The 16,059-nt window shown below is 35.7% G+C and overlaps 1 protein-coding gene across 3 annotated transcripts in view; it reads right to left on the bottom strand.

Moving 5' to 3' along the window:
* The window catches only part of REV1 (REV1 DNA directed polymerase), a 135,370-nt gene that overhangs the window by 32,920 nt on the left and 86,391 nt on the right, over positions 1 to 16,059 (bottom strand). Inside the window, exons 2-6 of one of the 3 annotated variants that reach the window (XM_036745703.1) lie at positions 15,643 to 15,838; positions 13,593 to 13,710; positions 4,468 to 4,596; positions 2,677 to 2,831; positions 1,001 to 1,120 (exon numbers count right to left, since the gene is read on the bottom strand). In XM_036745703.1, the coding sequence (XP_036601598.1) occupies positions 1,001 to 1,120; positions 2,677 to 2,831; positions 4,468 to 4,596; positions 13,593 to 13,710; positions 15,643 to 15,790 (670 nt within the window). In that variant the 5' untranslated portion in view covers positions 15,791 to 15,838. Of the gene's footprint in view, positions 1 to 1,000; positions 1,121 to 2,676; positions 2,832 to 4,467; positions 4,597 to 13,592; positions 13,714 to 15,642; positions 15,839 to 16,059 lie in introns of all 3 variants that reach the window. The other 2 variants (XM_036745700.1, XM_036745701.1) reach the window with 2 other exon arrangements.

The raw sequence follows: 16,059 nt of genomic DNA, 5'->3' as shown, positions 1-16,059 counted from the left end.
TGCCTCTTTGTCTTATGATTTACTTTTAATCCTGATAGCTAACCACATTTTGGGCATTTATATTTAGATATCTGAAGCCAGATATACCTTATTGCTGGCTCCTTTCATAGATAATGGGCACTTCCAAGGCTATTTAGCTATGGGCAGAGTCTACCCTCACCTCTTATTTTGTATTTTAAAGATCTTTTGTTTAGATTTGCAAGACTTCAGGCAAACACGATTTTATCACTTCTTGTTTGGTATAATCCATCCCCACGTAAAAGAGCCCATTATTTTCCTATATTTTAAGCTATTCCTCTATTTTAGAAATCCAAAACTGCTTCCTTAGACACCATCTGAAGGTGGTCAGTTCTCTCTTCTGAGGCCCACACTTTCAAATTAAAATAGGGATGAAAATTCTTGCCCAAGTATTAATAACCCTTAGTAATGTTTTCTAGATTTCTTAAGATAAGACACAAGTCATTCCAGATCAACCACATTCTTTTTTTAAATACAGAAAAAAAAAAACCAAAAACTACCAAGGTCACTAAACTGTGAGGTCATGAAAATACAGTAGACACAGTTTATCTAGATTTTAGCAACACATAAAATATTTCATACTATTTTTATGGAAAAGATGAAGGGCTGTACATAAAACAACTAAATAAGATTTGTAAGGGGTTGAAACGGCAGACACAAAAGAGCAGCTACTAATGATTCAACGTACACTTAGCATATCATTCTCCTTTTCAAATGAGATCTTAGATCTTAACTCACAGCCTTGATATCATCATTTGACAGAAATTTCAGATGGCAATATCAATTATTAAAATTCTAAAATACAAATATGCAAAAAAATCAACTGATGTTCATTATAAAAATTCAAGATAATCTGTAAGGCATATATGCTCAAGAGACTACAGAGTATACTCCAAAAAATACACAGCTCCTGACCTCAAAAGTCAGTGATTAAAATAGCATTTGCAAGGGAAAAGAAAAAATGTAAAAAATTTGAATATACCTGGCAGACTAGTAACTAGTTGTCCTCTAATAAAATCATCCACTTCCTCTGGCTTTAAGTGATATTGTCCATCTGGTTTGGCTTTCCTTGTTGCCATTCTGGCCAGCAGAATATTGGAACCTATAGTCAAAAAGCACGAAATCAGCTTTATAAAAATACACTACAAAACCTGTTCTTTTCTCCCACAGTCCCCTACAGGCAACTAGAAAGGTGGTTTAATAAATACCTGATTGTTAAGAACACTTAAAACTATCAGGAATGTTGAAAACTTCAACCAAAGTAAGTCAGTTGCATTCATGGCAGTACAAAGAGAAATCTTTTAATACCATAAGGTTATTAAAATAAATCTTATTAAAGCCTAGATTTCATTAGCCAAGATCCATTAAATTTTGATCCTGTATTTCATACATGATTTTTTGATTATCATCATCATCATCACTAATTTATTTGGGTGGGGTAGGGAGAGGGGGAAGACTTGGTCTCTCTATCTTGCCCAGTGCAATAGCCACTTATGCTTATCAACACCTACGTTTTTACCCTAATCTATTTCCAACCTGAGTTTGTTTGCTCCTCCTTGGGCAGCCTACTGGATTCCCTCTTCCTGGGTTGACAATACTGGTGCTGGACCTACTGCATCCATCTGATCAACATTGCTCAGAAACCTCAACCTCATGAGATGTACCAGTCTCAGCTTCATTAGTAGCAGGGCTTATTAAGACATGTACCCTCATACCCAACCAGTTTATTATTACTAAATACCAAGAGCTGAACTTATCAGGAAAGACCTGGGTGAGAATCCTCCCTCTGACCATGGATAAGTCATTTAATGTCTCATTTCCTTAAGTTTGTACAATGCAGATGTTTGTAGTACCTATCTCAGGACTGGGATGTGATAATGTACATAAGAAGTATCTTGCAAACTGTACTGTGGCATATAGACATCAACAATCATTATTACTTAAAATTACACCAAGTCGTGAGCAATTGGAGGAGGGACAGCAAAAAAAAAAAATATTAAAAAAATTCCACTCCATTCAGCATGTTTATCATGTTCTAGCTGCATATGCTGTTCCAGTAATGAACAATTTATAAAAGAACACAGAAAAAAAATTCCCATTACCCAGATACAACGAAATTCAGGAACCCCAATTGCCAGTAGCAAATGTCAAAATAGGCTACTTTTTTATTTAGATAGTCAAAAGAATTCCTAGCAAGATATTTCAGGTTATGTAAACTTTCTTATGTGGAATGGGATAAATCAGAGACACTATAGTTTAATTAGGTGGATTTGGAACCAGATGAATGACAAGACCCAAAGGGTAGGTCATTAACATTTCAATGTCAACTGTACCTGGCCGTGTTCTTATCAATGACTTAAAGTCATGATATAATTTTTATCAACTCTGAAGATGACAAAAAGCTAGGTAGAAGAGCCAACATTCAAAATAAAAGAATTTGGATTAAAAATGTTTTTGACAGGCTGGAATATCTGGACAAATCTAATATAGATATATGTAAAGTTTTAATTGTTTGGGGAAAAAACCAGCAGCATTGCAAAGATAAGATGGCCAAAAGCAATTTATTTGGAAAAGATCAGATGATATTAGAGGACTGAAGTAACAAGAACCAATGTTCCAAAATATGTTATCTAAAAATAAGTTATATAACATACTAACCCATCCCAACAGAAGCAGCACATTTAGTCTGGTCTTTGATTTCAGTTCGGATTGCATTTGCAAATTCATCAGGAGTAAGTCTGGTCTCTGCAAGTATTTCAGTGATATCTACTAGTGCTTCATCACAACTGACAGCTTCAATGTTATGAGTATAGCTAACAACACAAAGTAAAAGGGAGTAAGTCATCAGGAATAGCTCACCATTTGTCAGAAATAATATGATGCAAATAAAGTCTTTTTTGGTGTAATTCTTCCCTTTTTTTGCCTCACAAGTTTAAAACACTAAGAAATGTTATCATTCTAAATATCTAAAAGAGGAGAACCTACTATGTAGAATCTTTGCATGCTATTATGATTGAAGTTACTTTCAAAATAATTTTCTCTTACATTTTGAAATAGTTTTCTTTAAATTCTAATTTATTAACAGCAAATCACCCCAAAGTTTCTGCATATGAAGAATATGCTTGAAGCCATGTGAATGAATATGAAGAACCCAAGGGTTTTGAGTGATTAGATCTAACCAAAAATCAATAAAAGAAATGTGAAAACATAGAATACAATATTTAATAAAAAATGCACCATCGTATTACTCAAAAATAATTTTTGCCTGTTCTCTACTAGAAGAATTGAAAGGAAAAAGGAAAAGGAGGATAGGGGATAAATTACTTACCATGTCTCCCTCATCACTATAAGACAACATTCACAAATTCCCTTATTCACTGCAACCTCAGTACTCCTCTGAATAATGATGGTTTGAATCTTGAAAAATCATACTATATTTTTAAAATCTTTAAAATTTTCCTAATAAAAATGTAGTAATAAATTTCCCAAAGAGTTGTTATATAAATCTCAGCTCAGGAGTAATGAGATTTATTTTACATCAGAAAGTAGGATTCTAAAAGTAGGGGTCCAAAGTTAGACAGGCAAAGTTCCCTCTGCTGCCTTCAAATGGACACATTTGAGCCAGCAAAATGAGCCATTTCTCTGTTCCTCAAACATGACCCACCAATTCTTGACTGTCCCTCTCCACTGGTAGAGCCCCCATGCCTAGAATGCACTTCTTCCAGAATTTAGATTCCATGAAGACTCAGCTCAAGAAAAACCTTCTACGCAAGATATTTCCCAATCCTCTTCAACTGCTAGTGCCCTCAATACGTACTCATATTTATTCTATCATTTCTCTCCCATTGAAATGTAAGCTCCTTAAAAAAATTTTTTTCAATTCTTTTTATTAATATTTCAAGGACCTAGCATAAAGTCTGGCACAAAACAGTTGGTAATAACTGCCTGCTGAAGAACTGAATTCAGTGACATTTAGAAAGAATTACTAAAGTAGAGATAGGATGACTATTTGCTAGAGCTATGGTAAAAGGATTATAGCACTAGTGGTCAAATAGAGCACTGGTGGTAAACCTTTAAAGTTCATTTGAAAATCAAAGTATGAAAAATTAATTTAAAAATTCACTTAAACCAGTAGAAATTTATTAAATATAAATTAAAATTATTTCAAATTGCTATTGTCCACAGTTGACGCATTTATAGCTCAAAAATTCTATTACATTTTTACATTATATTTATAATACCTGTGTTACCTTATATTTTCATTTATAATATATACATTACATTATATTTACATATTTTTATTCCTTAACAAGTTAAACAATCAGAAAACTCTAGGTGGAATGGAATGGAACTGCTAAAATGACTGGCAAATCCTTCTGATTTAAGCTAGGCTATAGTTAATATTAAAGATGAAATACAAACTTCTAAAAATCAAACTATACACATTACCTTGCTAATGTTTCATACATTGTCCGGGCAACTTCTTTGTATGCATGGAAATCATATGGAACAGCTTGAAGATTTGGACATAATTGTTTGGCTTGACCAAAAAACATTCCATTTCTTATGCCAACTTGTCTAAAGAAAAAAAAAGTAAAAAAATTCATTGTGTTAAACATTTCTTAATTCAAAATAAAAATCCTAAAAATGCCTTTAAAATTTTCCTCTTGCCAATAATTTAGAATTTTTATATACCTACTCTAGTAGTCAAAATTAGGTATTTAAAAAGTATTTTAAAAAATACCCAACAATTCTGAACTATTGGGTGGTTTTGTTTTTTCTTACATTATTAAAAATTCTGAACTTAAACAACAAATAAAATGGGCATTTCCAATACTCAGTAGAACAGGAAAGAGGACCAGACATACAGCTTTCGAAGTTGCCCTGCTATTCTTTGATTCTTTTTTGACTTTCCTTATTTTCCCTTCTGTTGATCTTTTTAAAAACACTTCACGATGACTAACTCTGATAGACTTAGCTTTTTCTCAGCAAACCTAAAACAATTCCAAAAGATTCATGATGGAAAATGCCATCCACATCCAGAGAAAGAACTATGGAGTCTGAGTGCAGATCGAAGCATACTATTTGCTCTCTCTCTTTTTTTTTTTCCTCATGGTTCCTCCCATTCATTCTAATTCTTCTATATAACATGACTAATGTGAAAATATGTTTAACAGGAATGTATACGTATAACCTATATCGGATTGCATGCCATCTTGGGGAGGTAGGGAAGAAGGCGGAGAAAATTTAAAATCCATGGAGGTTAATGTTGGAAACTAAAAATAAGTAAATAATTTTTTAAAAATTCTTCACAGACCTTGCCCCTAAAAAAAATTTTTTTTTGCTCCCATATGCTTAACTTCCCCTGCCTCCCATTCCCACTTAAATTGAAAAAATAAGACAATTATAACAAATATATATTGGCAAACAAAACAAATTTCCACACTAGCAGCATCTAAAAATTTATCTTATTTTTTACATTTTTTAAACTATAAAATCTGTTAAAGGCATTACAAGAATAAAACAAATACTCACATAAACATTGCAAGATATGACATTTGACAACTGGTTTGAGATTTTTTAAATTTTATGAAGAAGAAGGGCTGGTTCCATTGAGGCTCATATCTCTGGTCCCTTTTGCTGAGATACTAATATACTATACAGTGTTAATACCAAAACCAAAAAGTAGGACTTTATCATCAAAGAATCCCCTCAGCCAACATTTATCATCTCCAAAGATGTAAAAGATTAAGAAACTACACAAAACAAGGCTTTATGACAGAGATAAAATGTACTCAACCACCCAATTCACAATTGACCAATTTCAAATGACTCTAGTAGCAACTTCATTCTACTGATTACACTGTATGTTATAAAGCATCACTCTGAATGTTCCGGGATTTTTTGAGACCCAAATGAAAATAGCAAATTTAAATTCCACAGTATACCTAAATGTTGCATAATACTTTTCAGTATTTGGACCATTTGCCAGAAAAAAAAACAGTAAATATGAAAGTGTACATAATGAGGAAAATCTTCATTATATTAATTTATAGAGATCAAAAAATGTTACGGACAGGAACACAGTGTTTCAAAACGTTACATTCATATATAAGTATTAATTAAAAGCTAATATATGTATATATTCAGAGATAAAGTCACTAACACATAAACACTTAAGTCCATATCCTCTTTCAAGAAAAAGATATGAACTGACAACCAGAGACCTTCTAGAAACCTCAGATCACCCAGAACTCAAAGAATTTTACTTTACGTATAACTATAACAAACAGCTTCATTTATTCAGATGAATTTAAAACAGCAAATTTTAAGAGAAAAGACCTAAAAAGGGACAGGAATAATGACAGTAATATAACTCCCAGCAAAGAAGGTGAGAAAATATCTCTAAAATTTGATTCCAAATCCTTAAGATTAAATTTTGTTCACTATTTATAGAATGCACTAGAGAAGTCTCTTGCCTTTATAAATTATATCAGATGTGTTTATGTAAGTTATTTGGAAAATTCAATTATGTCAAACAACCCATTCTCTGATGCCACATAAATCGCTGGTATTACTAAAACAGAGAAATTACAGGGATGAAAACTCACTTCATGAAAAGCATGTGCCACAGGATTCCTTTAAATAACAAACTGTATAGAATATTAAAATAATTAATATATTCTTGGATTTGCACACATATCTAATTCATGTATGTATAGCTATAGTCATTTGAATTCAAATGCAACAATGCAATGAAGGCTCTACAGGATCACCAGACACCAAAATCAAGTTAAAGAAACCAGAAAAGCCATTAGGTGGCAATAAGATCAGTTAAGTGAAGCAGAAATGTCATTTGAAGTGAGAAAAATCATTTTTTTTGGCAGGGGACAGTGAAGGGGGAAGGAGAAACACCAAAAAGGGTAGTCACAATCTCCAAAAGGACCCTAGAAACGTAGAGTTCCTTCTTTATAAGGATAATCACAAGTAAAACATATTCCTGTACTGGACAGAACTGATAAAATCAACCAGTTGATTTCCAAGCATTTTAAGAGAGTGTTTTATACACAATGTATTTCCTCACTAAGTAAGGTGTTAGGCCAAATAGGTGAACAAATAAACTACAAATTAAATAGAAGAGAGGTATTTAATCCAAAACAAAGGCAACAATCCAACATTCCAAAAGTGTGGGAAAGAAAAGACACTTATAATCACAGATTAGGGGCTGGAAGGGACCTTAGAGGCCGACCAATCCAAACCCTTCACTTTAGAGAGGAGTACTTTTTATTATTTGGTTTAACCCTGAGATAATTTTTAAGAACAGCTTAGTGGCACAGTGGATAAGAGTGCCAGGTCAGGGCAGGAAGACTAATCTTCCTGAATTCAAATCTAGCCTCAGACACTCACCAGTTGTGCGACACTTAACCCTGTTTGCTTCATTTTCCTCATCTGCCAAATGAGCTGGAGAAGGAAATGGCAAACCATTCCAGTATCTTTGCCAAGAAAACCCCAAATGGGGTCACAAGGGGTTGGAAATGACTGAAAATGATAACAGATTCTAAAGAGATAGGAGCAATAAGACTCATTCATTACTTACTATTCACTGATAGGAATGGAAGATACATATTAATAGTAGTCCCTGTAAAGTGCTTAGTATGTTGTCTCACTGGTGCTCAAAAGAATCCAGAGAGGTACGTGCTATTATTATTCAATGTCATTTTAAAGATGAGGAGATTGTGGCACAGAGAGGTTAAGTGACTTGACTAGGGTCACATTTCTAGTGTCTCTGGCAGCATTTTGAACTCAGGTCTTCCTGTCTCCAAGTCCAGAACACTACCTACTCATCTTCTGGTTTAAGTTAGATATACATATTTTCCTTTTCTTTACTTCCTACTTTGACCATTCTGCATGACGTTTCCAGATGGCCCTCCTTAAAAGTGGAATTAATCTCTCATGTAAAACCTTCTCAATGGCCCCTTAGAACCCACACAATAAGTGCTGATTATTCAACATCTAGAATTGAAAAAAATGACTGTTCTATCAAATTTGATGAATTGCTTTCCCCTTCTGACCTTTTTCAATTTTAAGAACACTTACAAATTGTGCTGGTACTTTAGTGGTTATTGAAGCTAACTGATTTTCACATAATTGTTTTATCTCAGCTAATCGCTGAAGCTGGCACAGTACTTTACATGTACTGTATCTCATAGACTCCTCGCAAAACTGTTAGATAAACAGAACAGATATTATTCCTACTGTACAGATGAGGAAACAGAGGCTCAGATGGGTTAAAGTAACCACAAAGCTATTAAGTTTCAGATTCAGTATTCAAACATGGGTAGTTAATTCCTAACTCTAAGTGCAATACTCCTAGCATTACATCACACATTTCAATGGCTTCTTATATAATCTTTACAACTAACACATCATCATTCCACTAGTTGTAGTTTTTAAGAAACAAACTGGTGCCTACGTTGACAACTACAGACCCTGACTGAAAACAAAGGCACCAAACAAAGGTAACAAACGAAGACTAGAGTGGATAGCGTTAGGATTGTTAAAAGCCATCACCAATGTCAAAAGATATTAGGAATGGAAAGTTAATGGGGGAGGTCAGATTAACCAAGGACTTCCATTACTGCTCTCTCAGAAGAAATACCCTCCTACTCCTATTTAGAGCTAACTAAAGTAGCAGTAGTTGTTGTTTATGTTTCATTTCCAGCTCTTTCCGACCCCTTTTGCATTTTTCTTGACAAAGATACTGACCCTTTCCTTCTCCAGCTCATTTTACAGATGAGAAACTGAGGCAAACAGGGTTAAGTGACTTGCCCAGGGTCACACAGCTGGTAAGTGTCTGAGGGCAGATCTGAAATCAGGAAGATGACAGTTTTCCTGATTCAGGGCCAGTGCTCTCTCCACTGCACCACCTACCTGCCCTCGATAATAGCAGTATATAACAGGAATTGATGTAGCAGCTGTAGAGTATGAGAACATCTTCTTTTTGCTAAAACTGTACCAAGAAGGAAGGATTCTTGGTTCCTCATTCCTGCTTCAAAGGGACTAGAGACCACGAATGCTACTGTTCCACTAATGTGGATATTTGCTTTAAAATAGCAGATGACTTGTCCATTCCTCCTTTGCCTGTATAATTCTTTTCCATGTCCCCCCATAAATCCTCCAAATAGAGTTCATGCATTATAATGAAGATGGTTTCTAGATCCCTCCACACTATGTGGATACCAGCTGGCCAAGCACATTAAGTGCATACTATGTACAGAGCACTGTGCTAAAGCAGTGAAAGGCAAAGTGTGGAAGTGAGATGTATACAACTACATCAACACAAGAAACCTATAGTATAAATGGAAGGTAATCTGACAAAACACAAGGGCTGGTGGTACCAAGAAGTGGCTCTTACAGAAGGTGGAACTTGAGCTAAACCTTAGAGAAATACAGGGAAACAGGAGGTGGAGCTGAGGGAGAGGATTCCAAGCTCTTCACAGGGCACAGTCAGTGAAAACTCATGGAGTTTGGAAGAGTGTTATGTATAAAGAAGAAAAGATCCCAAGATCCCAAGATCTTTAAGGTTGTGAGAAGGAATAAAATGTAAAGTTACACCAGAAAGTTAGGAATGGGCCAGGCTGTGAAATGCTATAAAGGCCAAATAGAAGACTTTACATTTGATCTTCGATATAACAGGAAGTCAGTGCAGTTTATTGAGCAGTAAAGTAACATGATCAGACCGGCATTTTAGGAAAATAACTTTGGCTGCTGAGTAGGAAATATACTGGTATGAGGAGAAAGAAGCAAACAGACCAATTAGAAGGTTATTACACTTTCCAGCTGTGAAGTGATAAAAATCTGTACCAGGCAGGGGTTGTACGTGTAGAAAGTAGGGGATGTACAGTAAAGTTATCAGGAAGGTAGATCAACCAGAAGAAGACTGTAATAGCCTAAGAAAGAGGAAATTACCCAGGATGGGTGAGTGCAGAAGAGGAGACAATGCACATGACAGATACTGCAAAGGAAGAGATGACAAAATGTGGCAATATATTAGATATGTGGGGCAAAAGAGAATAAGAAGTGAAGGATGACTTGCTTATCTATCCTTTAAGTAGTTTGGCACAGAGAAAAATGGAATCTGAAAACCTGGGTTCCAAACATGCCTGACACTCATCAGCTTGTATGATTACCAGCATTTCTCCAAACCTGTTTCCACATCAATAAAATGGGGATAGTACCCACAGAATGCCTACCTCATAGATTCTTTGGAAAGAGCAAATGAGAAAATGTACATAAAATATTTTGCCTATTTTAAACCTGTGTGTATACTGTCACTATTATTTATCTAATGATATCCTTGTAACAACAATGCTACTTGTTGCTGCTGTGGCTGTGTAAGACCAATGACACCAGCACATAGGAGGGCTGCTAGCACAGATTCTTTGATCTGCTTTTCTAAGGAAAACAACTTTAAGGGGTTTACAATCTCACTTCAATCAAACATACATATATCATTCACTTAGTTCAGGGGAAAAAGTCAGCACCCGGAACTTCAGAGCAAATACAAATAGAAATTACAAACAGAGAAAACATAAACAGATCAACAGACAGGTTTCTGTCTGACCATAGCAATACATACATACATAGTTACCAGAGAGAGAAGCACCAACATCTGTGTCTTCAAAGCCGGGGGGCTCCAACAGCTACCCAGACTCTCATCTGGCCAAATCGCCAACACTCTTCCAATGAATGTGCCCCCAAAGCAAAATACCAACCCCAGAGGATATATACTCTGTTTAGGGCCCTGGGGCTTAATGCCTACTTAGCAAAAGGGTGTAGACCTAAGACTTAGCAAAAGGGTGTGGGAAAGATCTTTAATCACTAGCACCGTAGTATATATATTGTTTCCAATCAATGACTCTTGATTCAAACAAAGGCAAGACTCATCAATTTCCTTAGCGCTGAGAAGCACTCCAAAACAAAAGACAAGAAAAAAATCCCACTTTACTTGCCATTACAATCCTTTACACTAGTGCTATCAAACTCAAGTAGAAATAAGGACCACTAAACTATATATAAGGATCCCTGCAGGCTGAATTATTAGCTGAGAAAACCACTTAAATATTATATTTTACTGTGTTTTTATTCATTTTATTAAGAATTGCTCAATTACAGTTTAATCTGGTTCAACACAGGAGTGTTGCAGGCCACATAAGGTTCGCAGGCTGCATGTTTGATATCTCTGTCTTATACTTTTTCTCCTGCACAATTCTTCACTGCTAACATGCTAATTTGCCAACAGGTGGCCTGCAACATTTTGGGAGTTAGGGGGAAGGGGATTGGTGCCAGGTGGGGTAAATTATGGCATTCCATAACTTGTAACCATACAAAAAAAAGAATATTAATATTAAGCATTTCATTTAACCTAAGCTTTAGGCAGCTAGGTGGTGCAGTGTATAGAATACCAGGACTGAAGTCAGGAAGACATCTTCCTAAATTCAAATCTGACCTCAGATGCTTACTAGTTGTCTGACACTGTGCAAGTCACTTAAACCAGTTTGCCTCAGTTTCCTCATCTGTAAAATCAGCTGGAGAAGGAAATGGCAAGGAGGGAGAAATGGCCACTTCAGTATCTTTGCCAAGAAAACCTCTGATGGGTCACAATGAACAGGACAGAACTGAAATGACTGAACAACAGAACAAGAAGCTTCAGGCAGAAACTGGATTCACTAAGAGCACCATACAATTTCCAAAGGTAATCCAGACTTCCTTCTGTTCCTATTCAATTTATGTGACCAGTTCATTTCAGTGTCTAGCCCAGACACACACACACACACACACACACACACACACACACACACACAGAGACACCATCTGTGAGGTCTGTGAAGTAAAAACTAGGTTCATAATAATACTAAAATATTTTAAGTTTTAATACGGTAAATATTGATAGATGTGGCTTTGAGGGTAAGGGTCTTCAATAATTTTTAGGAGCGTAAAGGGATCCTGAGACTAAAAAGTTTGAGAATCACTGTAATAAAGACACTGAGAATTAAAGTATGCATTGATTTAAATTTGTGGGTGTCTCACTACGTTTTCTCTACCTCCTTATTCTCTGCATCAGAGTTTGGTAAATAAGCTGCAATTTTCCTCATGATGATCTTTTTTCAAATATTCATCATGACCACTGTAACACAAAGGCTAAAGACCCATTAAATGATGTTTCTTGTTGCCTGTGGATACACAATAAAAACAATTCTACCAATTTCTTTTCTTGACTAAGCAAAGAGAGCCTTTCCATTTAGCTCCAAATTCTTTTTGTCTTCTCTTTTCATTTATAGTAAGAACGTCAAGACTGACATAATTCAGCTGCTCCACTGGGTTATCAACTTGCTTGTCACTGACAAATAACTTCCATTTAAAGTACAAGTCGACTTAATATTTACAGACGATCTAAAATCTACATGATTCTCTGTATGTTCTGGCTTTATCACTGTTGTTTTGTTCTATTCTTTGCATCAACGGCTGCTGTGGACAAAGAATTCACCACCAAATAACCAGTCCACTAGTGATAAGCCTCTCTACTTAATCAGGTTGGGTCAGGAAGGAGACACATAGTCAGTTGTTGGGACCATATGCATATGCAAAGCCTCACCATTATAAGATAACCTGTCAGAGCTTGCCCACAGCTAGCATAGCTTTGTTGAGTCCAGGACCATTTCATGGTTTTTGAAGTATTTTACAAATATCATCTTATCTGACAGTGTGGCACAGATAACACAGCACAATTTCTCACTACAAACACAGCACCTTTTCATAGAACAATGCTGTAGCTCTGTGCTGATGAAAGTGAAGTTCTGGGAAGATCATAAGAGCCTACGTCTAGATGAGATCTAAACCCAAGTTTTCTGCCTATAGAGTGAGGTTCTGTGACCAGTCCAAAGATCCACAGCTAAAAAGTGAGGGTCATTATGTGAATTCAGGTTTTCATTACACCATATCTAATTTTTATCCACAAGGAAAAACCCCACTTCTTTCAAAGACTATCTGATTCTCTGATAATGGTTAGCATTTAAATAGCACTTCAAGGTTTCTAAAGAATTTTACAAATATTATCTCATTTATCCTTCAAACAACCCTATGAGGTTACTCTATTATTCTCTACTTCCATATTTCCAACAGGCAGAGGTGGACTTAGAAAAAGAGACAAGAGAACATGTTCCCTTTCCAAATGTGCCTGGGACAATTTGCTTAAATACAACTTTTAGAACACGAAGACTAACTGGCATAGCTGAATATACTTTTTTTTTTTTGGCCAGGAGAAGGAGGGAAGGAAGGATGGATCTGCAACTTCAACAATGTAGAAATCCTCAGTGAGAAATGTCCACCAAGACAAAGCAGATCCTTCTCTGAAATGTTCTAATCTTAGAAAGCTGCCCCAGCCGTTGAGGGTGAAGGGAGATGTTGAGGTCTCAAAGCCAGCATACATCAGAACGAACATACTGCTGAATATATCATCACCCTCATAAATCTACTTTTCCATGCAGTCTTCATCACATCACACTTCCACATACCTGGCTTCATAACTACAAGATGCAATTTCAGCCTTGGACAAAACAGAGTCAATTCCATTTGTCTGTGCAGAATCCTGATTCTCCAATAGTGATGAATCTGGTACATCAGGAACTCTATCTGCTTTGAAAATAATAGATTGTTATAATTATACGTAAGAAAAGCTTAATTTTAGTTCAAAAAGATGTTTCCCATTTCTTTCATTCAACAATATATAACAAATCAAACTGCAACTCCAACCACTGGGAGCTACATTACTATAAATAAGGAAAAATACAGTGCTCTATTATTATTTGTCTATCCTAACCTACAATTAAGTAAAAATAGGTCATCATTATACAATGAAAAGTACCCATTTACTATAGAGACCTTCATGAGCCATTGAGGCTTTACAAAATAAATATTCCTTCATTAGCGCAATCTCTGGAGATCAACACATATGGCCAGAGATGAGAAAGTGAAAGAAACCACCTGTACATAATTCTCTGAAAAGGAGCTCTCCTGTAAAGGACATCAAGTTTTAGTCCATGGAAGCGATAAGCTTCCTAAAGTATGTTTTTCCTAGTAACTAAAGTAAAACAGCAACATAATTAATGAATATTACCTTTTTGATATACTACTTGCTAAAAATTTTCAAATTTTTTTTTAGTCCCTCCCTCCACCCCTGAACATACTCCAGCTTAAATATCACAATAAAATATCAGCTAAAATAACACTCTTCTTTTCAAGTATATCTGTGGCAGAGTTAACCATTCATGTTCAATTAACAACATTCAAGGATCAAAAGAATACTAGATGTTCAGAGGACACACTGGTAGATTTTGGCTAATGGGCCTAGAGATTCACCAATTACCCCTTGATCTAAAAACCAAATACAGTGTTCACTAAATAGCAAGAGCAAAACAAAAAAAGGAACACACGCACACACATATACATACGTACATACACACACACAAACACACAACTACGTAAAAGGAGAAACTCTAGAGCCTCCTGGCTGCTTGCCACTTTACTTCCTTTACAACCTTCAGCTTCACTAGTAATTCAGAAATAGACAGTAGAGAAAACAGCTTCAGTTATAGGTCTCCCAGGATGCTATTATTAGATTTCAAGAAGTGCCTGCTGTAAAAAAAACACATTGCACATTCTACAAAACACACTCTCCACCACATCTATGCTACTATAAACAAATATAACATTAGATGATAAAACAAGACCTAAAGACATCACATCTGCTAATTCCTCAAATCCTATTTTGAGATCACTACAACTTGCAAACAAATGAACTATTTTTGATGTTTAATTCACAAATTTTATGTTACATGAAAAACTAGCCAGCCCTAAAAAACCTGACAAAATACATGGCTTAGTGACATTCAACGACTACTCAAGAGTACAGTGACTACTCTCCCCACAACTCACTAAACCAATTTCAAGTATTTACTAAAAACAAACATACACAAGGACATACACACATACAAAGAATAATAACTGCAATCAAACTTTCAATTTCCAAATCTCAATAGAACTTGAACCTGTTTAAGAGGGTAAAAATACTATGTAATTTGTGCTATGATTTCATGTACACTACACTAACATATGCTATGCTCTTCCAATGTTATCTTTTACATGGCAGTCTCTTACAGAGCAAAATGTTCAAAGTTTCTGAAGGATCTTAAAACTAAAGAACAGTTCTAATGTTCTATGATTCTAAGCTGAAATTTCATAAGAAATACAAAACTATCAGGTCAACAGAGGGGAACCACTAAGCCAAAAAAGTGTTGCAACACGTGAATAGAGACTAACTGGGTGACCAGTTGCTTTTCAAAAGTGCTCTTGCTAGTTCATGTACCTAAAAATGTGTTTGTTTTTTAAAAATCATTTTTATATTTGGAAGCCTCACTAAGTACCCAAAGACACTTGAAATTTCAAATTAGAGAAAAATCATGCCCAAAGTAAAGAATGAGAAGAACAATTTCTTTGGTCCATGCATTCCCACGCCCTGGCCTGAGATGCAGTGCCATCTTGTTTATCTTCACTGGGCTCGCTGACCTTTTCCACATCGCAGCAGAGTGGATCCCTCCATGAGCTGATAGAGTTGCTTCATGTGAAATTCAGGGCAATGCAGGGACACACTGTCCTCACTGGAGGGCAAGGTAGAGAACTGCTCATCAAAACTTGACAAACTAGACGGGCACATGGTGAATGTGGAGGAACGGTTGGAGAAATCAGAGGCCAGGACCCAAGTCTGTGAAAAAGAAATCGCTGAGAATAAATCTGTGACTAATACGATGTTTAAAAACTGTTGCTCTTTAGAATGAAAACTGAAGATGCTGTGGGGGTAGGAAACATCTGCATCTTGGGAATCCTGGGAGAGGTAAAAGGCCCCAACCATGAACTTTAAAACTGATCAGAACATCAAGGCCATCAATGTGAAAGTGGTACTTCTGCATATCATTTAGGAAGCTG

The sequence above is a fragment of the Trichosurus vulpecula genome, chromosome 2 (assembly GCF_011100635.1).
Source record: "Trichosurus vulpecula isolate mTriVul1 chromosome 2, mTriVul1.pri, whole genome shotgun sequence".
NCBI lineage: Eukaryota > Metazoa > Chordata > Mammalia > Diprotodontia > Phalangeridae > Trichosurus > Trichosurus vulpecula.
This window is presented reverse-complemented; position numbering and strand designations above follow the sequence as displayed.